Source organism: Cucumis melo, chromosome 4 (assembly GCF_025177605.1).
Source record: "Cucumis melo cultivar AY chromosome 4, USDA_Cmelo_AY_1.0, whole genome shotgun sequence".
NCBI classification, from domain to species: Eukaryota; Viridiplantae; Streptophyta; class Magnoliopsida; order Cucurbitales; family Cucurbitaceae; genus Cucumis; species Cucumis melo.
The window spans coordinates 27,181,343-27,207,628 of record NC_066860.1 but is presented as its reverse complement, the minus strand read 5'-3'; the positions used below and the strand labels follow the sequence as shown (position 1 = coordinate 27,207,628).

Genomic DNA, 26,286 nt, shown 5'->3' with positions numbered 1-26,286 from the left:
ATTTTCTTCTTATTACTCACTCTTAGTCTTATAATTTCTACGATTGTTTAAATTTAACATCATTCTAACTTAATTTTATGTTGGAGTATTGTTAATACTTTATATACGGAAAACTAAAAAGTATGCATATTTTGGAGGGAAAAATGTTAATTTTGTGAAATCAAGTCCAATAATACTTTTAGTTTTTTTTTTTTTTATTTGTAGTACATGATTATAACCATTGATTTTTGCATGTAAGAGAGTAAGAAAACGATATACAATATATTGTCAAGTATGAAGTCAAGTTAAATAAAACCTTGAATTTTGTAATTTTATATTTTAGTTCGTTTTACATGATTATATTTACCCATTTCTTAAAAAAAAAACACACACACACAATTTTATCTTTGAAATTGATTAAGAGGAGAATCATTTTTTTAAAACTATTTTAGCATTTGTCAAAATCTTAAATTTTCCTATTATCATTTGTTTTAAGACATAAATTATTCTTATTAATTAAGTTTTTTAATGGGTTGATAATTAGAAGAAAGAAAAATCCACCATCCACCTACCTACTCAATGAAACCTTTTTTCTTAAAAGAAATTAATTAAGTTTCAGACACGATAAAAATTGCTAATATAAAAAAGGTAAAAATAAATTTATTTGGAAATTGACAATAAATTGGGGGAAGAGAAATAGTTGATGAGAAAGAGAAGAAAATAGGAATGTATTTAAAAGAAAAAGAAAAAGTAATATTAATAATAATAATATTGAATTTATTTTATAAATGGGCAAACTAAATAAATTGGGCCCACATTTTGATGTTACCTCATATGCACTGCATTCATCCCACACCAAAATCTTGCACTTCCTGGCAATGGGCCTAAAGTTTCGTGCAACTAAAAAAGAACGTGAGCCGCGAGCCGCGCTCCTTCAGTCCGAGCTCTGAGCCGCGCCCTCTTCTGTCGAGCCGTAAGCCGCATTCTACAGCCGAGCCGCGAGCCGCGCCCTCTTCTGTCGAGCCGTAAGCCGCGTTCTACATCCGAGCCGTGAGCCAATTAAGAACGTGAGCCGTTAGCCGCGCAACCTTCCAACTGAGCCGTTAGCCGCTAGCCGCGCCACTTTCCACGCGAGCCGTGAGCCGCGCCCTACTGCCGAGCCGCGAGCCGCGAGCCGCGACCCTTCAGTCCAAGCCGTGAGCGGCGCCCTCTTCTGTCGAGCCGTAAGCCGCGCCCTACCGCCGAGCCGTGAGCCAATCAAGAACGTGAGCAGCGAGCCGTGAGCCACACCACATTCCACCCTAGCCGTGAGCCGCACCCTCTACTGTCGAGCCGTAAGCCGCACTCTACCGCCGAGCCGTGAGCCAATCAAGAACGTGAGCCTTGAGCCGCGCTTTTTCAGTTCGAGCCGTGAGCCGCACCACCTTCCACCTGAGCCGTGAGCCACGCCCTACTGCCGAGTCATGAGCCAATCAAGAACGTGAGCCGTGAGCCGCGCTCCTTCAGTCCGAGCCGTGAGCCACGCTACTTCTGCCGAGCCATAAGCCGCGACCCTTCCGTCCAGCCGTGAGCCAAGCAAGAACGTGAGCCGTGAACCGCGCTCCCCTTCTGCCCGAGCCGTTTTCCCTTTTCAGCCCAGCCTTGTCTTCCTTTTCAATTGGTTGATTCGGGGCATCCAAACTTTTCGAAATTATTAAAAAACAATGGACGAGTGTTCAACACTAATTAAAATTATTCAAAAAAAAAAAAAAAAAAAAAAAACTATGGGTTTGATACCTTGGAGTGCGACAGACGATGGTTGGTTCAAATATTCTACTTTTATCCACAAGTAAGCTCCCTTGCACTGTCTCGAAATGGAACTCTCCCTTGTTGGTAATGGTTATCACCGCCATGTCCTCCGGACTCGGTTGCCCACACCTTATTCTGTAATGGCTTCTGCGTCGCATGCTGTCCCTAGCCTCAAGAACAATCAATCTAATTCTGTCGCAATTCTCCCTAAAGAGCCTCAATTCCTCCCCGGCTCTTCAAATTCTAAACTCTTCAATGGCGCCCAGAAGCGCCACTCCAAATCATACCTTGAGAGACAGTCCGCTATTGCTCAAGTTAAAGATTGCTCCGAGTTGGCTCCGGCTCTTGCCAGGTTCTTCTTCTCTTACCTTTTTGGCATGTGTTTTTGGATTTTGAGCTGTGGGAAATCACTTGCTCGTTTTTTTTTTTTTTTTTTTTACTTTGTTAGAAAGGTTTCTTTTTCAATGTTAGTTAATTATCGATTTTGGTAAAGAACTATATGTAGTTGGAGGGCAGCGAGAGAATTCTAATCCCGTGTGCTTACAAGATTACTGCTCGGGTCTTATTGAATCGATTGAAACAGGTTCTTCAATCTACCATTGCTTTAAATCAGCTTGCTTTTGTTGAAAATAGACAGATTCTGGATGCATCCTTATGGCTAACGAATTGGTGGATGATTGGTTTCATGAAACCAAGAAAGGTGTGATTATTAAACTTGATCTTGAAAAGCTTTTGGTACGGTCAATTAGGACTTTTTAGATGCAATTCTTTGGGCTAAAGGCTTTGGAAGGGTTTGGCGTAAGTGGATTCATGAATGTGTCTCTAGTGCAAATTTTTCCATTATTATTAATGGTAGACCTCGTGGTGAAATAATCCCTACTTGCGACATTAGACGAGGTGATCCTCTTTCTTCTTTTCTTTTTATGTTGGTTGCCGATTGCTTAAGTCATCTGTTGGATCATAATCTATCTAAAAATTTGATAGCCACTAACCCCATTGGTGCTTGGAGTTTTATCCTGAATTACTTGCAATTTGCTGATGACACTTTGCTTTTCTCCACTGCTGACCGCGTTGTCCTTACATGCTTGTTTGAGGTTATTCATGTCTTTGAACAAGCTTCTGGTTTATCAATTAATCTCTCTAAAAGTGAGCTCCTTAGGGTTTATATCTTTGATGATGATTTGGATTGGATAGTGACTGTTTTTGGGTGTAAGAAGGGACAATGGCCAACTTCTTATCTTGGCCTTCCCCTTGGTAGCAACTCTAAATCAATGATTTTCTGGCAACCAATTATTGAGAAGTTCCAACAAAAACTCTATAATTGGAAGTATGACTATAGGGTGGTCGTCGTACACTTATTCATGCCCGACTTATTCATGCTACCCTGTCAAGCTTGCCTACTTATTACCTCTCTTTTTCATGCCCTTGATAATTAATTGTTTGGAGAAACCGATTCATGATTTTTTTTGGGACGATTCATGTGATGAAAATGGTATGCATAATGTTAAATTGAATTACTACTCTAGCGCCCTAAGCTCTTGGTGGTTTTGGCATTGGCAATTTTCGTCATCGAAATTCTGCCCTTTTGGGGAAGTAGATTTGAAGGTTTTTAGATGAGCAAGATGCTTTGTGGCGTCAGCTCATTGTGGCTAAGTACTATTATCCTTTTTGTGTTTGACCAACTATTGTTAGAAGGTCGTCAAAGTCCCCGTGGATCTCCATCTGCCATACTGCTGACCTTGTATTTCACTATCTCTTTTTGGAAATATCGATGGCATGATTGTGGTATTCTCTTTGTGATTTCTCCTCGTTTGTTTTGTCTCTCTTGTACTCCTGATATTTTTGTTGCTGAAGCGTGGCTTGCTGATTCTGAGACTTGGAACTTGCACTTTAGACGTAATTTTACTGATCACGAAATTCAGGAATGAGTATCTTTGTCTACTATTTTGTCTTCTAGCTGATTTCATATGGTGCCTGATTCTTGGAGATGGACTATTGACTCCTCATCTATATTTATTGTGAAATCTATGATTGATGACTTGATAGGTGTTCTCGAACCTTTTTAAAGGGATTTTTATTCAATCACTTGGATAGATCACTTCCTAAAGAAAATTAAAATTTTTCTTTTGAAGCTTAGTCATAAATCTATAAACACTACCGATCATCTTCAACGTCGTATGCCTTATATGTCTCTTTCTCCTTCTTGGTGTATTATTTGTTGTGCTAATGTTGGATCCCATGTTCATCTTTTTATTCATTGTCCTTTTGCTTGGGAATTTTGGGATCGCATTTTGAGGCTTTTGGTTGGTCTACTACTTTGTCCACCGACATTTCAAACATCCTCAACTCTCTTATGCTGGGTCACCCGTTTATTGGTTGCAAGAAGATTATTTGGCTGGGTGTTCTTCGGGCTTTCTTTTGGACTTTATGGGGCGAGCTTAATAGGCGTCTTTTCCAAGACTCGTTTTCATCTTTTAGTTCTTTTTTTGACATGGGTCCACAAGTTTTTGTTGGTGCAAATTTGGGCACCCTTTTAAGAACTTTAGCTTATCGGTCTTAGTTGCCAATTGGCACTCTTTTTGTAAATCACCTTTTGGTGCTTAGGGTTTCCCTTTATTTCATTTTATCAATGAAATGTTTGTCTCTTGTCAAAAAAAACAATGGATGGAAGATGTTATGCGTTAGCAAGGATTTGGACCTTGATTCGAATTTTGTATTCAGCACCTAATGGCTCTGACATTCCCTACATTCTTGCAATATGACAACGTTATCCTTGTTTCAAATTGTTTCTAAGTGGGAAGACTATCCCCACATACTCACATACCAATACTGGGACCTTTTAACATCCTTGATTCTCACTTACATGCTTACTAACGAGAATTACTTCAAGCTAAAGACGCTTAACTTTGAAGTTTTTATGATTGAGTTAAAAAAAAAAATGAAAATGTACCTTGTTGGTATATGGTGAATTCGTGGGGCCCGAAGATTTGTTGGAATTGAGCTCAGAAACAACATATTTGACCTCTTTCTTGGTGAAGGTGGTTTCTAGAAGTGATGCTTGTTGTGTGGAGATGGGTAGCCAATTTGAGATTTTCTGGAGAGAGTGGCTGCTCTGTTTTTTTGTTTGTTTGTCTTTTTTGTGTGTGTATAGATCAGTTAACGTTGCCCTCATATGGCCATTTTGTCTTACATTTTTGTTACCTCCTTAGCAACCAAAGAAAGAAGCTATTCCTTCAAAAGTGTTTCTTTGTAGTTTATGGGAAACCAACATATCCCCTGATTACTCTGTGCTGTTGATAGTGATAATTTCTGCAATAAGCTGGTGTTTCTGGGTGATATTGCAGCTAAAGGTCTCACAGTTCCACTCTTTAAGAATAGCTTTTGAAACCTTTAAGTTTTTGCATCAATCCATGTCCTGGTCAAGCGCAAATAGGGGTATCTTCACCAATGGTCCACTATAGGAGAAAGGGAATGCTGTTGCAATGACATATTCTCAAATTAAAAAAGGGGGTGTAATCCTAAGATACACGTGCGACCAATGGAGAGAAGCAACAGCTAGTGATAAGAGGTTGGTCTTTCAAGCCTTCAAACAGTGGCCATTAAATTTATCTAACACCTTTTTAATTGTTAAGAATCGATTAATCAACATAAGCCTTAGAGAGTCATGAAAATAAAACCAATTGTAGAGGTTGTTTTGGAGGGGGATATCAATAAGAACAATATTCTCAATGAACCAATTAAAAGGTCCTATACTTCTCGTGTTCTATTCCCAGTTAGAAGTTTGAGAAGACCATCGTGCCATATTGGAATCTCCTCCCAATAATCAATAATCAACACAAAGATGAGACAAAACTTCCGGTTCCTTTAGAAAATAAGACTTAATGGGTAAAGAAGTCTCAGGGATTCTTGTGAACCAAAATTCAAATGGATCTAGATCGCGATTCCTCCCTTGAATACATTGCCCCATAATAGGGGCTTCATAAAGTTAGAGCTTTGGAGGTGGAGGTTTGAGATTGGTAGGGATGATGGGTACGTAGAGAAGAAGGAAGGGAGGTTAGGGGTGGGGATGGGGGAAAGATGAAGCTTAAGGACTGGAAACTGGATCATAGATGTCGATGTTGAGAAGATGGATGGAGATTTAATCTTGGGTGTTGGATTTGAGAAAGTAGGGACTGTTGTGGGGGTTAATGGTAATTTTAGAGTTGTCTTTTAGTATTTTGTTAATGTCAGGCTGCTGATGTAAAAGTCTTATGTTTTGGACCATTTTTACTTTCTCAATATCATTTCATTAACCGGCAAGCTTTTATTGTTTAGTCATGTTGAGTCCAGCTAAGGAGAGTTAGGCAAGGCCTTTTTTTTGTCCGGTTTAGATTTGTCTTTTAGTGTTTTGTTCATGGTAGGATGCTGATGTAAAGGTCTTATGTTTTCAACCACTTTTATTAGCTCTATGTCATTTCCTATTGTACTTTGAGCTCTACCTCATTTTTTAATAAATGAGATTCGTTTCCTTTAAAAAAAAAGTATGGTCTTGTAGTTGTATTAGTATGTATTGAGTAAAGAGGTGATGGAGGACACATGTCTTTTTTTGGAAGTATTGGTTTTCTTGGAAAGATGTGGTTAAGATTCATGCAGATTTTTAGGGTGTTGTTGGCCCAAGCTGAGGCTGATGAACATGAACTATGATGGACAAGGTCTTGGTCCTTTACCATCTACTTCTTAGGACAGAGGAAGAACGCTCAGGTGGGCTGGGTTTTTTTGCTAATTGTTGGAGTGTCTGGCTAGAAATTTATGGAAGGATATTTATTGCGTAGTCTCACTTCAATAATACCTCTTGTTTGGTGTTTTACTGTTTTTATGACTTTCCATTTTTATTCTTATTACTAACTGCTAAGGCTTGCCTATTTCTCATTTTTATCATAGCCTTTCATCACTTTTTTTTCTTTCTTTCTTTCCTATTTTGGTTCAAGAGATAGGATTCTGCCAGAAGCTATCTTTCTTGTTATCATTCAAAATTGAAGATCCTTTTGGGGCTAAAACATTAAGCTGGATTAACTTTTCTTGTGCAGATATGGTGGACTACTAAAACCGCAAGATTTGAATGTTATACTGCGGCATTTTGGGATGTTAAATAGGTGGAAGGATCTATCTCAGGTGCTTCTGGGAACATTTATCTGATTGTAACTATGTATTGTTGAATGAGGATCAAGGCGTTAGTTGCTCATTTTTATTGGTTGCCTTAACCGGTGGGTTTGAGAACTTTCTAAATACCTGTCATTTTACATTTGTTATTGCAGCTGTTTGAGTGGATGCAGGAGACTGGAAAGACCAATATTTCTTCTTACAGCAGTTACATAAAGTTCATGGGGAGAGGTCTCAATCCTTTGAAGGCACTAGAAGTATACAATAATATTCAAGAAGTATCAATAAAGAATAGTATTTTTATTTGTAATTCTATCCTCAATTGTCTGGTGAGAAATGGCAAGTTTGATACCAGTGTTAAGCTGTTTCATCAAATGAAGAATGATGGTTTATGTCCAGATACAGTTACATATAGCACGGTATACATCATTTTTTCTTCGTAGCATCATACCTAATTTGCGAGTTGACCCAACTTTTCTTTTTTGCCGTACATTTTTGCAGATACAACTATTAGATTTTTGCAGACAAATTAGCCATTTTTTTAAAGTTATTATTAATATATTATATTTATTATTATTATTAAATTAGACAAAAAATTTCACTGAAAAAATGAAGAGATACTAATGCTCAAAGATAAATAACCATCAAGAGAGAAGGGAAACAAAATAAAACGAAGATGGACAAAACTATTGAGATACAATGAAAGCAAACTCGAAATAAGAAAACTCTTAAAAACTTAACAAACCAACACTTGAGGAGAATGATGGGACCCTCTCTTATGAAGTAACCAGTAAGCTTGCTTTATTGATATTAATGAAAGAATTACAATATTGAACTCTCTTCCTTGTTATTCTGTCTTCCAAGAATGAACATAGGAACCTTCTCTCATAAAACTTCTCCTTCCTAATCTCTTGTATTCATGTGTTATTTATACTTTTCTGCTAACTAACTTTCTAACTATTTCTGTAACAAACTTCTATAACTGCCTAACTATTTATTTGATTGTTTAGGCTAACTAACTTGCTATCTATTTCTTTCCTCTATGGCTGTACTGATGTATTATAGGAGGTGGTGGTCTATCAGAGAACCCTAAACTGGAGAGCTTTGTCCTTTAGAGAAATTGTTTCTTAAATAAAATGAAAGCTTGTGTCTTATCTTGGCTAGCAATGATAATAATTCTTTTCTAGGAATAACAATAGTTTTCTTTTGTAGACACTTTAGTAAAAGTTCTTATGTTGCTTTCTCAATTGCTCAATTTGTATACACATCTCTCATATTTCAATGACGTAATTATTAGTGCAATGGCTTGTTAGTATGCATAAAAGTTGTAGTGATATTGTGACCGGCGTCCCTATTTGAAATGCTTGTTGAAGGAAGCGTGTGAGGAGAGTATAGAGGGGTTTGGAGAGTACATTTAGTTGGTGAAGGGATGCTTGTACGATTAGATATGCTGATGTAGTTGTCTTTGCTGTCTTGGCTCAACCTGTGATCCTCCCCTTGGTTGTTGCCATTGTTGATAGATGATATTGGGAGCTTACCATATTGTGGAGAGAGAATAATTGAAGTTAATTGTTTCAGTAATTAAAATGTGTACATGTAGATTTCATTATCGGGGTTGTATACTGAGTTGTATGTCATTTTTTGTGGCATTCAACTGTCCTTGTTTATTATTCTTATTTTCTTACTAACAAAGTTTGCTGTATTATTCTTTATATAAAGGCTATATTCTACGCCAAGAATTTTACAATAATATAGCTAATGGGCGTCTTGATTTGTTTGAGTGGAGAGAGGGGATAGTTATACTTTTAATTGATATGTTCTTGTTGAGAAGTAAAAGTTAATGTCTTGTCTACTTCCAACAGATGCTTACCGGTTGCATCAGGGTTAAACATGGTTATGCTAAAGCAATGGAGCTTCTTAAGGAGCTGCAAGACAATGGACTATGCATGGATTGTGTATTGTATGGGACATTGATAGCTATTTGTGCTTCACATAATAGATTGGAAGATGCAGAGAGCTTCTTCAACCAGATGAGAGCTGAAGGTCATTCACCAAATATGTTCCATTATGGCTCTCTACTCAATGCTTATTCAATCAATGGAGATTATAAAAAGGCTGATGAGCTGATTGAGGATATGAAATTGACCGGGTTAGTACCAAATAAGGTTTGTTTTCTTGTTTATGGTATCTTGGTAACTTTGGGATTTTGTTTCATACATATGAATAATTTTTATGAGAAGAATAGAGAAAAAAAACACACTATTTAGTTAGGAAAACATACAAAGTTATATGATTAAAATTCCTATCAATTGTAAAACTGTGAAAGTAGAAAAACAATTGGATTTTGCACGATCATGGAAAATGGATTAGTCCTAGAGCATTATAAGAAGACAAAACTTTAACATCCAACAATTATTTAATTATTTCTTTCTCTATTTCCAAATTTGTGTTATCCTCCATAGATGCATTAAAGTATTGCCTATGAAGGATCCTCGATTAGTAGACAATCAAGATTTGGCAATCAAGATGGCTTTAAAAATGTTAAAGCCTTGGCTCAATACCCCAACTCGTCCCAGGCACTCGCCTCTAGTTGAACAAGACTACCAACCCATACAAGAATTGAATCAAGAATCAGACACTGATAACAATTCCATTTGAATAGTAACCATTTTAGATAAGGGAAAACTTAACCAAATAGAGGGACCAGTGAAGGGATTTTTGAGGTGAAGTTCTAAGTCAAGAAAGAAAAGGATTATGCTTTCGATGCGATGAAAAGTACACCAAGGCACATTACTGCAAAAATAGGTAAGTATGTGTATTAAGGGTGCGTTTGGGGGTGGGAAAGAGTTATGGGGGAAAAGGATTATAATAATCCTAGGATTATGATAATCCTAGTGTTATGATAATATGTGTTTGGGGGAAAGAATATAAAAGGTAGTATTATAATAGTATGTGTTTGGGGGAGAGATTATGATAGTAGTGTTATAGTAATATGTGTTTGGGGGAAGGATTATGATTGTAGTAACTTAAAAAATAATAATAGAATTTAGATTGGGTTATTTAGGTAGGGTAATGTAGGGTTGTAAGAAAGTAAAAATAGGATAAGATAGGGTTATTTAGGGATTAGGATTATTTATCATATTCCTTGGACCAAACACGGTTTGGCCCAATTTCCTAATCCTTTTCCCTCTAAAACCCCACCCCAAACACGCCCTAAAAGTTTAGGAGGAATGAGGAAATCAAGTTCAAGATAAGCAAAAAGAGGAGGGTGTGGAAGCTAATAATCTAGTTGTAGTTAATTGAGTTGAGTTAGCATTGAAATCAATCATAAGATTTTCACCTTCTGAGATGATAAAGGGTCAAGGTACACTAGAAGGGAAGGGAGTAATTGTTTTAATCAATGGAAGAGTAACTCACAATTTCATCTCCTAGAAATTAGTGGTAGAGTTGAATTTATTGCTCACTGAGATGCAAACTACGGAACAATTCTGAGCTGGGGAATTATGACAATAAGAGTGAGAATCGTGTCCTCTGGACTTGCTTGAGTGGAATGAATGAGTCCGGAGGTGCCTGTTGGTGCCTCCCTCCCTCTTTTCTCTCGCTACATCATTCTTCTCAATCTGTTTTGAGAACTCCAACGCCCAAAGTGCTCTTCAATAGCGGACCGTCAATCAAATATAGGTGCCTGAAGAAGTCGGTCCATGTTTGGTTAGTATCAACCTCTTGAGAAGAATCAGATCTCGGAACTAGCTTCTTTCTATAAAAGGAAGACGGATAACCCTTGCAAGGCCGTGGTTGTGAGGCTACTCAAGCTAACATGTAGTGATCTTGGGGGAATAATGGGGATGTAGTGGTTAAGAAAGATGGGATCGTGGGAGTTGACTGGACAACCCTCACGATGACATTTGATATGAGAGAGGGTACTGTGACTTTGAAAAATGACCCATGGCTAAGTAGTGTTGAGGTATTGCTGAAAATGTTGTCTCAAACTTCGACCGATCAGGACCAGGTGCTCGTAGTAGGATTTTGTGGCTTAAGTATAGAGGAGCAAGGCATTGAGGAAGTTGATCAAGGTGAAGATGAGGCAAGCTAGCCATTAGAAAGATTAAGTGATTTATTAGAAGATCACAACCTAGTTTTCAACTTGCCTTATGGCCTCCCTTCAGAGAGAATCATTATACTATATTTTATAAACATTTGAAGAGTAATAAAATCTCAATTTTAATTGGATTTTAATTGTCTATATAGATGATATTATTCCCACCGGTGATGATGAAACATGTTTAGTTGTACTCAAGAATAATTTTGCATGTGAGTTTCAAATCAAGGACGTGGAAGTGTTGATATACTTCATAGGAATGGAGCTTGCAAGATTGAAAAGTAGCATATTTCTTAATCAAAGAATTGACTTACTTGGCTTTAGGAGTGTAGAAACCCTTATATTGAACCTGATCTCAAGCTACAAATAGTTAAAGTAGAAGAAATAAAGGACAAAGAAAGATATCATAGATTAGTTGGAAGATTAATTTATGTCTCATACATATCTTGATATTGTTTACGCTGTCAACATGGCTAGTCAATTTATGCATGCTTCTGAGCCAACTCATTTTGATGCTGCTATAGAATTTTCAGATATTTGAAAGAATCTACTAGAAAAGGTGTTTCATTATGATAACATAATCACATTTAGATAGAAGTTTACACTGATGCAGATTGGGTAGGAAGTTGAACAAATAGAAGATCTACCTCTTGTTATTGTTCTTTCATGGGACGAAATCTGGTTACTTGAAGAAGTAAAAATGGAATGTGGTGGGCAAAAGTAGTGCTGAAGTAGAGTTTAAAGCCTTAGCTCATGGAATTTGTGAAGGCATATGAATCAAAAGAATTCTGAAATAATTGACAATTTCTTTGACGACACCTATACGTATTTACCGTGACAAAAAAGTTGTCATCTCTATTTGTTAGAATCCAATTCAACATGATAGAACAAAACATATCGAGGTTGAGAAGCATTTTATCAAGGAGAAGATTGAAGCAGAAACAACACGTACCCCTTAGCTTTCTAAATCAAAGCAATTTGCTGATTGACTGAATTTGAGAGGTTAATCTACAAGTTGGCTATGGAAGACATCTTTAAATTAGTTTGAGGGAGAGCATTGGAATTTCTGTTATTTACGAGCAGTTGTGTATAAATATTAGTCGTCAAATATTTACTTTTTATTGTCTTTATTCTTTCCCCATTGTTGTATGAGGTCTTTCTTCTATATAAGAAGACCTAAATTGAACATATTTACTGTGAGAAATAGTTCGATTCTCTCAAATTTTAGTAAATGTAACTGTAATTTCTCTGGTTTGTTTAGAAATATATTTTTTTGTTGTTTAACTTTTTACTTTAAATGGAAAAGTATCTTGTTTGTAGAAAATTTTACACTGTTTCATATCTACTTGCTGGTGTTTGTTTCTTATAAAAGAAAAATATCTCCTTGCAGGTGATTTTAACGACGTTGCTGAAGGTTTATGTTAGGGGAGGTTTGTTTGAGAAATCGAGGAAATTATTATCAGAATTGGAATCCCTTGGCTATGGTGAAAATGAGGTATGTGCCAATGATTCGTATTAGAAACGGTAAATAAAATAAACACCGAGTTACATGGAAACCTAAGTACCAGGAGAAAAACCACGATCTGACTTTCTCATTAATTTCTCATATTCACAAAAGATGAAAGGGGGAAAAATAAATAGACAACTTGCTTATGATAAAAAAGGAAAGGAAATCAGGGTAAATCCTTCCTTGGGCCAAGCCCATTGATTCTAACACTTCCTTGCAAGTTGGGACGTAGATATCAATGAGACCCAACTTGCTAACACAAGAGTCAAAGCTCTGTCTGAAAAGCCTCTTGGTGAGAACATTAGCAACCTGTTGGCTTGAGGGGATGTAAGGATGCATATGTACCATTGTCCAGTCTTTCTTAAATGAGTCGATTAATCTCCGCATGTTTAGTTCTATCATGTTGAACTGGATTGTTGGCGATGCTAATAGCTGCCTCATTATCATAGAATAATTTCGTTGGTACCTCACAGTCCTAATGAAGGTCGGATAAAACTTTTTGAAGAAAAATTTCCTCACATATCCCCAAATTCATAGCCTTGTACTCTACTTCAGCACTGCCTCTGGCCACAACCCTTGTTTCTTACTCCTCCAGGTTACGAGATTGCCCCATACAAAGGTATGGAAATTGGAGGTGGATTTCTTGTCAATGATGGACTCTGCCCGGTCAGAGTCAATATAGGGCTCAATAACTCTCCTATTGGTCTATCTGAACATCAACCCTTTACCAAAAGTTGTTTTTAAGTATATCAGGATTCTGTTAACTATCTCGATGCTGTGCTCTCGGCCAGCATGGCTTGGAGCTGCTTCAGCATTCTGTTTTGGTCAGTTTCTTTTCTTTTCGCCACTTGGACTCTTTTAATTTTTGTTTCAATGGCCCAATAGCTCATTATTTCACCAAAAACTCCGATGTTGCTCCAAATACTCTAAACCTATGAAATAACCAAATTTAAACGTGAAAGCATCAAGGTATCCCTCAAAACTAGCATAAACTAAAGAGAGACTAAGGTAATACATTTTGTGTGTTATCAAGAATCTGTGAGGTTCCTCACCCTTTTCATACACTATTTATACTAAATCAATGGCAAAAACAGAGGCAGCACTTTGTATTTATATATTTATATTGCCAAAACAGTAGATACAAGATATGGAATAGAAATAACAAGGAAAACAACAAGGAACAAACCAACCTATTTCTCTAGGCTAAGGTAGACTCCCTCAGCCGCCAATCTCCTCTCTTACCAATACATTCTCCATATATTTTTCATACCTAGCTTACTACCCTCCCCTTGCTATTTATAAGACAAGTGTCCGAATAGGACAAATAATATTATCCTGTAGGGCCCACTTGCTGTTCCACTATCCCACTGCTCCATTTCAATTCTTTCTTTCCTCCATGCTGTCTTGTGTAATTCCTTTCTTGCCCTTCCTCTTATAATCATTAATAATAGGAGGTCTTACAATACCCTGGGGTTCCAAAATCACCTTGTCCTCAAGGTGGAATGAGGGAAACTGTTGGTTCATTGAGTAAACGGATTCCCAGGTGGCTTCACTGTTGGGTAATCCTTTCCATTTCACCAGCCATTCATTTGCTCCCAATTCAGGACTCCAACGGATGCCTAAGACTGTCTCCGGCCAAAGTTGCAATTCAAATTCTGCTGTGAGCTTTGGTTGTTGGGCTTGGATTGTGTGCTGTTTGCCTAGTTTAAGTTTGAGCTGCGAAATGTGGAAAACATTGTGAATTGAAGCTTCTGGAGGCGGATCAAGTCGATAGGCCACCTCCCCTATGGTCTCAGTGATGCAATATGGGCCATAGTACTTAGGAGCTAGTTTTTCGGCCCTTTTCTTTGCTAAAGAACGCTGACGGTAGGGCCTCAGCTTGAGATAGACTTCATCTCCCACCTTAAACTTAAGTTCTCTCCTCTTTGAATCAGCAAATTTCTTCATTCTGTTTTGAGCAATAGTGAGGTTTTCCTTGAGCGCGCTAATAGCCAAGTCTCTCTCTTTCAGCATTGTTTCAACTTCATCATTAGGTGTCTTCTTATCTCCATAGGATATCAAGGGTGGTGGGGGTCTACCATACACAGCTTGGAAGGGGGTCGTGCGTGTTGAAGAATGGAAGGTGGTATTGTACCATAACTCTGCCCATGGTATGAACTGATGCCATTTGTTCGGTTGCTCATTACAAAAACATCTTAAGTAGGTTTCTAAACACTGATTGACCCGTTCTGTCTGGCCGTCGGTTTGGGGATGAAAAGCGGTGCTTCGTTTAAGGATGGTATCCATGGCATAGAATAATTCCTTCCAAAAGTTGCTTAAAAAGATTTTATCTCTGTCTGATATGATTGACTTAGGAATGCCATGTCTCCGAACTATCTTATCAATGAATTCGATGGCTACCTGCTTTGCTGAGAACGGGTGCTTCATGGTGACAAAGTAAGCATATTTGCTCAGCTGGTCAACCACCACCATAATCACATTCATACCTCCTGCTTTAGGCAACCCTTCGATGAAGTCCAGAGTCCAATCTTCCAATATGCGGTCGGGTATGGGTAATGGTTGAAGAACCCCTGCCGGTTTGGTTGCTTCACTCTTATTTCTTTGGCAGATTTCACACTGTTCAACATACTTCTTAATATCTGCCTTCATACCTTTCCAAAACAGCTCACCACTCATCCGCTTGTAGGTCCTCAAAAATCCTGAATGTCCTCTAAATATATAATCGTGAAAAGTGTGTAAGAGGCTGGGTATGAGTTAAGAAGATTTGGACAGCACCACTCTTCCTTTATACATTAGCTTGCCATTCGACAAGGAATATTTTCCCTCTAGTGCCGGGTCAGTCTGCAACTGTTGTGTTATGAGTTGAAGTTCTTCATCCTTCTCGACTTCCTTTGTAACTATTTCCATGCCTACAATGCCTGCCGTTGACATTGCCTTCAATTCTATCGAGTGATCCATTCTTGAAAGTGCATCAGCTGCTTTATTTTGGAGTCCCGGTTGATATAAAATTTCAAAGTCATATCCCAACAGCTTGGTTAACCACTTTTGGAACTGTGGTTGCACCTCTCTCTGCTCCAATAAAAACTTTAGAGCTTTTTGGTCCGATATAATGGTGAACCTCCTTCCTAAGAGATAATGCCGCCACTTCTGCACTGATAGTACTACAGCCATCAATTCTCTCTCGTAGATGGACTTGGATTGGGCCCTTGTAGACAACTTCTGGCTGAAGAATGTGATGGGATGGCCGTTCTGAGACAGTACTGCTCCCAATCCACTGCCTGAGGCATCAGTTTCTATCATAAAAGGCAAAGACCAATCGGGTAGTGCGAGTACGGGTATGGTAGACATAGCGGATTTCAAACTTTCAAATGCAAGGGTGGCGTTCTCATCCCATTTGAAAGCATTCTTCTACAGTAGTTTGGTCAAGGGTGCTGCAATCTCACCATAACTTTTGACAAAGCGTCTATAATAGCCCGTCAGCCCTAAAAATCCCCTTAAGCCTGTTACATCTTTAGGTTGTGGCCATTGGAGCATACATCTAACCTTATCTTGGTCTGCTTCTACTCCATGTTTTGAAATAATATGGCCCAAGTAGTGTATTTGTGAATGAGCGAAAACACATTTCTTGCGATTAGCATACAATTGGTTATCTTTTAGTATTGCAAACACCATCCCTAAGTGTCTCTCATGCTCCGTTATGTCCGAACTATAAACCAATATATCATCAAAGAAAACCAATACACAACGTCGGAGGAAAGGCTTAAATACCTGATTCATAAGGGATTGAAAAGTGGCAGGTGCGTTTGTTAGTCCAAATGGCATCACCATGAATTCATAATGACCTTCATGCGTCCTAAACGCAGTCTTCTCGATATCTTCTTCTTTCATTCGGATTTGATGGTAGCCTGATTTTAAATCTAGCTTGGAGAACACCGTGGCCCCATGTAATTCATCCAAGAGTTCTTCAATAACTGGGATGGGGAATTTATCGGCTATTGTAATCTTGTTCAGCTTCCTGTAATCCACGCAAAACCTCCAGTCCCCATCTTTTTTCTTGACTAACAGCACTGGACTTGAGAAAGGGCTGTGACTTGGTCTAATGATTCCGGTCTGCAGCATTTTGGTGACCAATTTCTCTATCTCTTCCTTCTGTTGATGGCCGTATTTATATGGCCTGACATTGATTGGCTTCTGCCCTGGCATGGTGAATATGCGATGATCGACAGCTCTCTTTGGTGGCAAGGTGGTAGGGATGTCAAACACATCCGAATATTGATTAAGAACTGAATCATTGGTAATTCCTCTTCATCGCCTTGCTGACCCGTTTTCTTGCTTTCTTTGCAATCATTTTCGATCTCATACCCTTGCCAGTCAATCAGAAAACCTTGATCTTCCGCTTCCCATGTCTTCTCTAAAGTCTTGAGTGAACATTCTGCTCTTATCAAGGCCGAGTTTCCCTTTAAAACAATCTTATTTCCTTCCTTCCAGAAAACCATTGTCAACGATGGCCAATGTATCTTCATGGTACCTGTTGTATCCAACCATTGCATTCCCAATACCATGTCTACTTTTCCCAGACCTACTACCAACAGGTCAGTTACAACTTTTAGCCCTTCAAGCTGGATTTCCACTTTGCTGCAAATGCCCTCTCCTTTACAACTTGTGCCATCCCTAATGGTAACCCCAAACTGAGTGTTTCTGTCTATAGGGATTTTCCTCTCCGTGACCAGCTCATAGTGAATGAAGTTGTGGGTTGCCCCACTGTCAATTAAGACAATGATCTCTTTCCCTTTGACTATTCCTCTTAGTTTCATAGTTCCCTTGGTTGTCAAGCTGGTGATGGCCCGGTATTCTATCATAGTTTCCTCTAGCCCCTCCAACTGATTTATCTCTATTGGCCTTGTGTTTTGCGCCTCTGAACTTTCCCCTTCCTCGGTACTTTCTTCTTCATTCAAGATAAAGAGCATGAGCTCCCTTTTTTCTTTGATTTTGCAGCGATGTCCATGAGAATATTTCTCATTATACCTAAAACAGAGACCCTTGTCTAAACGTGCTCTAAACTCGGCGTCGGAAAGTCTTTTAACAGGGGGCTCTCCTTTTTGATAACTTCCTTTGAGTGGTATAGTTATTTGTTTCATTTAGAACTCATTTTTCCTCATATTTCCTTTATCGTTGTTCCATGGAACCTTAGTACTTGTGGCTTTGTTTCTCTTTGGCTCAATAATACCCATATCTGCTTGTGCTAATTTGAGGGCTAAGTTACGGTCGTTAACCAGCTGGGCTGCCATCATACATTCTTCTAGCGTTTGAGGGTGACGACTCATCACTTCAGCTTGCAGCGCAGGTTCTAAGCCAGTTAAGAAAGCATCACGGAGCACGCTTTCTGCCATGTGTGGGAGAGGTGCCGAGTAGTTCACGAACTTCTTGACATAATCATTGTAGGATCCTTCTTGCTGAATGCGTATAAGCCTGGCCCCCAAGCTTTTCTGTCCGGTGTCTCTAAAGAATTCAAACATTCGGGTCTTCAAATCCTCCCACGATTCTACCTTTTTCCTGTTGTGGCTCCACCTGTACCAGTCCACTTCATCTTGTCCAAAGCTCACCACAGCCACCACAGCCACTTCTGGTAAGTTATTGATCTCAAAAAAATGCTCTGCACGGTAAACCCAAGATTCTGGGTTTTCTCCCAAAAACATGGGCATTTCCAACTTTTTGTACTTACTTCGATCGACCAGGTGTGTGTTTACTTCCCCGGTTAAATCCGTCTCTTCCATTTTTCCTTTCATTTTCATGATGGACCCGTCGGATGTGCCGGATTCTTCCTTCTTCTTATAAGATTGGTCTCTCAACTCATCGGCCAGCCTGTCCATGCTTTTCTTCATTTCCAGCATCATTTCCTTGAGGCTCAACACCTCATTTTTCGTTCCTTCTAACCTTTCTTCCATTTGTCGCTGCGCCATTAGTCTCGTTATCACTCCCAGTTTGACAAGGCTCTGATACCAATTGTGAGGTTCCTCACCCTTTTCATACACTATTTATACTAAATCAATGGCAAAAACAGAGGCAGCACTCTGTATTTATATATTTATATTGCCAAAACAGTAGATACAAGATATGGAATAGAAATAACAAGGAAAACAACAAGGAACAAACCAACCTATTTCTCTAGGTTAAGGTAGACTCCCTCAGCCGCCAATCTCCTCTCTTACCAATACATTCTCCATATATTTCTCATACCTAGCTTACTACCCTCCCCTTGCTATTTATAAGACAAGTGTCTGAATAGGACAAATAATATTATCTTGTAGGGCCCACTTGTTGTTCCACTATCCCACTGCTCCATTTCAATTCTTTCTGGAGGTCTTACAGAATCTTTCCAATCAAAATTGAAAACTCTACTTTTCATAATGTATCCTTGGTATGTAAGGTAGATTATTTTATGTAATTAGTTGGTTTTTTTTTTTTGGCAGTATATTTTACTTCTTATTCTAGGTATTCTTTGTAACTCATGCATGTAATTTTTAACAACTTCACTGAATAGTATCATTTCCTTGGTTCAAAAAAAAAAAAAAAAAAAACAAAGAAAGAAAAAAAAGAAAGAAAAGAAAAGAAAAAGAAAAGAAAAAGAAAAACTACTTCTGATACTCATAAAGGCGATTCTTTTTGTAGATGCCATATTGTTTGCTGATGGATGGCCTTGCCAAGGCAGGTTCTGTTAGAGAAGCAAAGGCAGTTTTTGATGAAATGAAAGCAAAAAACGTTAGATCTGGTATGTTTTCTCCTTTTAGATTTGAATTTGTAAATCAAGTGAACTGTCCTAGCTTGAAGAGTTGGAAAAAAATGATAATTATTAGTAATGATAATTATTAGTTTTTACTCCTAAACTTTGGGGTTGTATCAACACTTCATGCGAATAATTGTATCAATCTAAATTCTAGAATTTCATAATTTCACTTAATTCCATTTAAAATTAACTTAAAATCACCTAAATGTAAGTATTCTTCTCCAGGAATTTAACACAAGTAGAATGGGAAATTATCACAATTATTTAAAAATAAGTTAAAAATAGGGGAAGATTTGAGATAAAAATCATTTTGGTATTTCATTGATTTTTATTTTTTGGGCAACTATCAAATTTTAATCCTACATTCTGGGGTTGTATACATAAATGAAATTCAAACCCTAAACTTTAATAAGTGTAAAGTGAATTAATTTAGAATTTCTTTTTAGAATAATCCGTTTAGACTCTGTTAGTGATTTGTAACTTTGTAACTGTATAATATTAACTTTGCCTCCATCCATCAGCTTAAGCTTTTGGGTCAATTGATAATTTAAGACGATATCAGAGTAGGTTGGTTTAGGAGGTCCTGTGTTCAAACTCTTGCCTTTTTGTTTGTTATTTCTTCTCCATTTAATATTAATTTTCTCTTGTTGGGTCTTTTATATATTTCGAGCCCACAAGTGAGGGGAATGTTAGATGTATTATTTAATTTACCTGCACCCATCAACTTAAGCCTTTGGGTCCATTGGTATCTTAAAAGTAACTATTTTTATTTAATTCCGTTTAAAATTAACTCAAAATCACCTCAATAAAATGTGATTTGTAACTATTTTCATTTGGTTCCATTTAAAATTAACTCAAAATCACCCATAAAACTATTCTTCTCTAAATCCCTCCAAAGAAGCAGAAAAAATTATCATGCATTTTTTTTTGGTTAAAGTAAAGAAAAATAGACGAAGATGAACAGATGAAAACAACTCGTATTTAATACAGAACATCCATTGTCTATTTGATTATTGTATTTTTCTCTTTACATAGTCATAAATCATTACATTTAGAGAAATTTTATACATGTGTGAAAGTTACATATGAATGGTTTTAAAATGACATTGTAATGGAGGGTCCAAATAGATTCACTTGTGAAAACTAACAGTTTACATTGATAATATTATTATTTTGAGTTGAGGTTTTAATTGATGCAAATCCCAATGTTTAGGTGCATAAATTGATATTTGCCAAATTTATAAATTCTTTATATATATATACACATTAATTTGTTGTTAGTAGGTTGTAGTTTGTAGTTGTGTGCTGATTCGTTGTTCGGTTAGTGTTTATTAATTTGTACAGTTTATATTCTAGTACGAATAGTTTATGTATACTTTCAATTATTGAATGATAGATAGTTTCTTCTTTGGTAATACACCACTTAGTGTCAGTGATACAAACTTCAATTACTATGCCCTACTCCATTCAGTTTAAGGACTATCTTTGCACATTTTTTCATATTATCAAGCTTTATGTGGAGTTTTATTAAACACCATCTAAAAGTGGTCAAACTTCAGTTCTGGTTGATTCTTTACATTCTGTCAAAATTTTCTCTTTGTAGGGGTCAATCCCATGGAAAATTAGTTTACTTATTCTTTTCTGCTACTGCGAGGGCAATAATGTTTTTTCTTCTCACAGATGGGTATGCTCACAGCATCATGATATCAGCTTTTTGCCGAAGTGGGCTTCTAGAAGAGGCAAAGTTGTTGGCTAAAGATTTTGAAGCCACATATGACAGATATGACATTGTAATATTGAATACAATGCTCTGTGCCTACTGCAGAGCAGGGGAAATGGAGAGTGTAATGCAAATGCTTAGGAAAATGGATGACTTAGCAATCAGTCCAGATTATACTACCTTCCATATCTTAATCAAATATTTCTTTAAGGAGAAACTATATCTACTTTGTTATAGGACATTGGAGGACATGCATCGTAAAGGCCATCAACCAGAGGAGGTAAAATTTTGTTATATCATGTCAAATAATATTCTTGAAGGAATTGTGTCATTAGCTCCTATTTAGTTCTGATGTAAAACAGTATCAAGAGAGAGAGAATAGGAAAGAAAATAAAAAGAACAAGAGCTGAATGCATTTTAATGTCAACTATTATAATCTGTGCCCATTTCACTTGGAAATTTGTACATTTGCTGAATTATTCTTTGTTAAGACTTGAGGTGAATGCAATCTTATAGTTGCTGATGTTCATGCCTTACTTTAATGAACTCTATAATATCATGACAGTACTTCAACTAATATTTTATTTGAGTTGGGTTTGTAACTGTAGGCTGATTAAATGGGCCATCATTACTTTATCTTGGGTTGATAATTTCATGTTATGCAACTGTAAAATTATCTAGCACTTCAACAATTCACAGTTAACCCAAAGGATTTGAATACAAAGAGTATGATTGATTGTTCTTTGGTTCATACTTCCTTCTATCTTAAAGCAACAACTGTTTTGGTCCCCTGAAGAAACATGTGTGTTGTATTTTTCTAACTAATGTAGCATAAAACGAAACTTTATCCATACAGAGATTAGGAATTTTGAATATAAAGTTTGAGCAATTGACTTGTTTTATTTATTTTGAAGTGTGGGAGATTGCAAGTTTTGTTTTGACATTTCATATTAACATTGGAAAAAATGCAGTAGGTTTTCTTGGTTAGAATTGGTTTATCACTCCAAATGTGACTTTGTGCAGGAGCTTTGTTCATCTTTAATATCATCTCTTGGGAACATACGGGCTTATTCGGAAGCATTTTCCGTTTACAATATATTGAAATATAGTAAAAGAACAATGTGCAAGGCACTCCATGAGAAGATTTTGCACATTCTAATTGCAGGTCGACTTCTCAAAGATGCTTACGTCATTGTCAAGGTATTTAATAATTAATTTATATATCTATAGTTTTCAACTCTATGCTTCGTATATCATCTATTTTCATGTGCTGAAAATTTTATTTCCTTGTAGGACAATGAAGGGCTAATTTCTAAACCTGCTATAAGGAAGTTTGCTTTTGGATTTATGAAGTTTGGTAATGTCAACTTGATAAATGACGTAATGAAGGCAATCCATGGTTCTGGATACAAGATTGATCAGGTAAATTATCAGTGGACATAGAATAATGAAGTTTGGTCATGTCAACCGACTGTAGTTTTAGCTTGTCTTTAACTTCATGTGATTATACAAAGTCTGTTAATATAATATTTTAGGTAGCTACGTTACTAATTTTTGTTTTAAGTGGTTGGATGTCATAGATATTTTGACTTGGGCAGATAACAGATTAAAATATTTATATGTGGCTTCAATCTGTGTACCTTTTTACTTTTAGGTTCCATAACTAAGTTACTTGTTCTTCCGCAGGATTTGTTTATGATTGCTACATCACGCTACATTGAGCTACCTGAAAAGAAGGATTTATTTATTCAATTGCTACATTGGATGCCTGGTCAGGGTTATGTTGTTGACTCATCAACAAGAAACCTTATCTTAAAGAATGCACATTTATTTGGTCGCCAGCTTATTGCAGAGATCCTATCAAAGCATAGTCTATTGTCAAAATCCACAAAATCTCGTGAGAACACCTTTCGTTTAAAATAATATGATACAATTGTATTGATAAGTAAATAAGGACTAATGGAGAGGGCAGGAGTCTGAAACCAATTTTAAGAGATAATAGGTGTTCTCCAATGGGTGCAGATCCCATTTGACATTATTGGGTTGAATAATGTGGAGATCAAAGATAGTGTTCTTTGTTAGCATGACTGATCAACCCTTTCATTAGTTCTAATATATGTAGTGTATTTATTATGATAATGGAGACTAGAGTTTTTTTTTTTAATAGAAATTGATTCTTTGGTGAAAGGTTGAGAGGTAAGGATCTCATTTGCACCCTCAGTAAATACTCCAAATAATGAAGCCAATGGAAAGATGTTAATCCCAGGAGAAGGATCTGACCGAACAACACACTATGCAGAAGCAGTATTGTGTGTTTACATGGAAAAAGAATATGTTAATCTGAAACGAACAAGATTGCGGTCTTATTGGGCTTGTTATATGTATAATCTTGCAGACAAATGCTATGTAATTTTTTTTTCTTTCCTCTATGGAAGTTCGGTTTATCTTTAAAAAACATTTATATATTCATGTAGTTCTAGTTTTGTCACACAATGGATGTTTCCTTATAGACCCGAAGTTATTAAGAAGGTACTGTCTGCCATTTGAATACTGACTATGCTTGTGTAGAAAAATTCTGTAGTTGGGTTTCTTTAGGACATCTCAAGAAGAAACATCAGGGACGCCAGTGTCAACAGGATATAGATGGATTCTATCTGACCATGCACTTCCTGCTTTGGGATCAATCTCAGAAATGCATTTCCAGACTGCACTGTTACACTTGAACCCACTTCCAAATGCAATTTGCCAAACCCTGTCTCCCCTTTTCACCTTTCCCTTTGCCTCAAGATAGTTGAGTTCATACCATACAGAAGAAGATGAAGTATTGCCAAACCTATATAAGGTCATTCTTGAAGCTTCTCCGTCCTCCTTTTGCAGCTTGAGACTTTTCTCTACAGCATCGATAACTGCTTTACCACCAGCGTGTATGCAGAAATGTTCAAAAGCCTTCTTAAAATTTGGCACATACACTTCTTTCCCCTTTGCAGGTGGCCAAATTTTCTTGGTGATCCAAGACCATCCGTACCGGATCTGCTCCGAGTATGGCAACACAAGTGGGCCTAAAGCTGATATGTTTGTTGTAAGTGCTTTTGCTGCTACCTGAAGAAGGTCCCGAGATAGTGAAACTCCAACATACCCCTCTTCATCAGGTTTCTGAAAAACAGATTGATAAGCCTGGTGATTGGATCCCATGTGGGTTCGAACAAGGTGTTGAAGCTTATATTTTGCTCTCTGCTTGTCTTTCTTCTTGTTGGATAATAATATTGCTGCTCCTCCCATTCGAAATAGAGTGTTTGAAATAAGCATCGACTTTCTTTTTCCTCTATATCCATTTGGTGTTACAGCTTCCATGCTGAGAACTAAAGCCGTTGTGTTTTTATGAACTCTCAGGAGATCTTTGGCCAAGCATATAGACACCATTCCAGCACTACAGCCCATTCCACTCAAGTTAAAGCTCTTTATATTGTTTCTAAATCCAAATTTGTTTGTTACCATAGAAGTGATGGAGGGGGTGGGGCAGAAGAGGCTGCAATTAGACACCAGAAAGTCGATGCTCTGAGGATCGACTTTATGTTTAGAAAGAAGGTCGTTGACAACCGTGAAAAGAACTATTTCAATCTCTTCTCTTGTACTTTCCAAGGAAGTATCTGCCGGGATTTTATGCAATGAAGGTGGCATACAAGCGTCAGGTCCGATCCCTGACCTCTCAAAGACTTTCACTTGGAAATTCATTTCCTCTTTATCGAAGTGGTTGCAAAGTTCTACGTGTTTGATGAACTTTGCGACTGATGCTCCCAGATTATCAGGAGGCAAATAACAGACGAAGTCAACAAGGTAAACATAACTAGCTCTGAAATAGACTAAGGTAAGCAGAATAATACTCAAAATAGTAGCAGCCAGTAGAAAATGACCGAGGGAGATACAATTTACAGCTTCTGGATGGATGATCATCTTTGTTAATGATAAGCATTTGCCTATAAATCTCTCCATTGCCACATGCTAGATTTCAGTTTGAAAGTCTATATAATCACAGAATGTGAGTGAGAGATTACCAAGAAGGATACAACTTTCCTTGTCATGCCAAACAACTTTATAATGGTTACATACTGAATTTTTTGTGCGTATCTCTATTGCGATTCCTCTTTTGAGTAGTATTTGGTGACTAACTAATGAGCTTGAAGGTTGTTCCCTTGTATTTGCATCACATGAATTCTATGAAGTGGCATAATACAAGTTCTACACAATTGGTTTAATGACACAAGTGGGAAAGTTGAAAGAGAGTTTGTTTTAGTCACAAAGTTAGTATTTACAAACAGAAAACTTTGTAGTTCCCTACAAGGATTGTGTTATTGGTATTTTGCTTCCTTGTTAAGCTTACTGCCATATTTATTTGGTTCTGAGGGATGAAGTATGAGTGCTTTTACCTAATTAACTTCTTTAAATCATTTTTGTCGTATTTAGATCCATGCTAGATCATGTTTTTAATCATTCAAAATCAATTTTGATGATACGAAAAAATTACACTAATAAGTGTGAAATATCAAATTAATTTTCATTGATTAAGAATGTGTTTCAAAATAATTTTCAGTGTAATAAAATGATTTTTAAAAATTTCAAAATCATATCTAAATATATAATATTGGTATATTCGCTCTAAATTTTGTTTAATGGTTTTATTTTTAATTACTAATAGTTTAAATGGATGTCATGCTTTAAGTATAAAGATTAAATTTATGGTAAAACGTAAATGTTTTATCAATTTTAATTTTAATACCAATAATTTCTAGTTCATAACTAAATAAAAGAGCTATCAATAGTATCATCCATTTTATAATAGTTACAAATAGTTGACCTAAATTGTTCATATGGGCAGTGAAGTATCTTATACAAGAATTTGTACGAGATTAGACTACAAAATATTTAATCTCCCCATTTTTTTTCTCTAGTTTAAGAGCATACTAAAATCAACTAGATTTTTGGTTAACTTACGAATATCATACTGAAATTTTGTAAATCTCACCTCGTAAAAGTATTTAGTAATAATGTAATGTATTATTGATATTATTTAATTTGATCAAGAATATAAACAAATTAATATTAATCACAAGATAATTGTACCTTTCTAAATAGATGCTTAACATCTTTTTAGATGATAAATAGAAATCTCGTACTAGAAATAATGAATGTTTTTAAGGAGACAAAGGTATAAAAGTTGACTAAATAAATACAAATACATGTTAAATATGACTTTGCTTAAAATAGTTTCAAAG

General features: G+C 36.8%; 2 protein-coding genes across 6 annotated transcripts; one reads left to right on the top strand and one right to left on the bottom strand.

Moving 5' to 3' along the window:
• Positions 1-1,707: 1,707 nt before the first annotated feature.
• Positions 1,708-23,489, top strand: LOC103502713 (pentatricopeptide repeat-containing protein At1g10910, chloroplastic). Of its 5 annotated transcripts, XM_008466750.3 has the most exons (11): positions 1,980-2,119; positions 2,351-2,467; positions 6,834-6,918; positions 7,062-7,325; positions 8,769-9,071; positions 12,396-12,500; positions 19,182-19,281; positions 20,977-21,296; positions 22,040-22,216; positions 22,310-22,438; positions 22,703-23,489. In XM_008466750.3, the coding sequence occupies exons 3-11, from the start codon at positions 6,889-6,891 to the stop codon at positions 22,937-22,939; spliced, it is 1,665 nt and encodes a 554-aa protein (XP_008464972.1). In that variant the 5' UTR covers positions 1,980-2,119; positions 2,351-2,467; positions 6,834-6,888; the 3' UTR covers positions 22,940-23,489. The 5 variants fall into 5 exon arrangements, with proteins under 5 accessions (XP_008464969.1, XP_008464972.1, XP_050939764.1 ...); XM_008466747.3 differs by lacking the exon at positions 2,351-2,467 and having other exon boundaries at positions 1,708-2,119; XM_051083807.1 differs by lacking the exons at positions 1,980-2,119; positions 2,351-2,467 and adding an exon at positions 2,328-2,350.
• LOC103502712 (3-ketoacyl-CoA synthase 7) lies at positions 23,406-25,411 on the bottom strand. The gene has a single exon (XM_008466746.3). The coding sequence runs from the start codon at positions 25,004-25,006 to the stop codon at positions 23,618-23,620; it is 1,389 nt and encodes a 462-aa protein (XP_008464968.2). The 5' UTR covers positions 25,007-25,411; the 3' UTR covers positions 23,406-23,617.
• Positions 25,412-26,286: the final 875 nt, after the last annotated feature.

Excerpts from the sequence above, each read along its gene's own strand:
- LOC103502713 (XM_008466747.3), top strand. The coding sequence starts at position 1,833 with ATGGAACTCTCCCTTGTTGGTAATGGTTATCACCGCCATGTCCTCCGG. Across the intron at positions 19,282-20,976 it reads AGCAAAAAACGTTAGATCTG|ATGGGTATGCTCACAGCATC; the intron begins GTATGTTTTCTC and ends TTCTTCTCACAG. Across the intron at positions 22,439-22,702 it reads CTGGATACAAGATTGATCAG|GATTTGTTTATGATTGCTAC; the intron begins GTAAATTATCAG and ends GTTCTTCCGCAG.
- LOC103502712 (XM_008466746.3), bottom strand. The coding sequence starts at position 25,006 with ATGGAGAGATTTATAGGCAAATGCTTATCATTAACAAAGATGATCATC.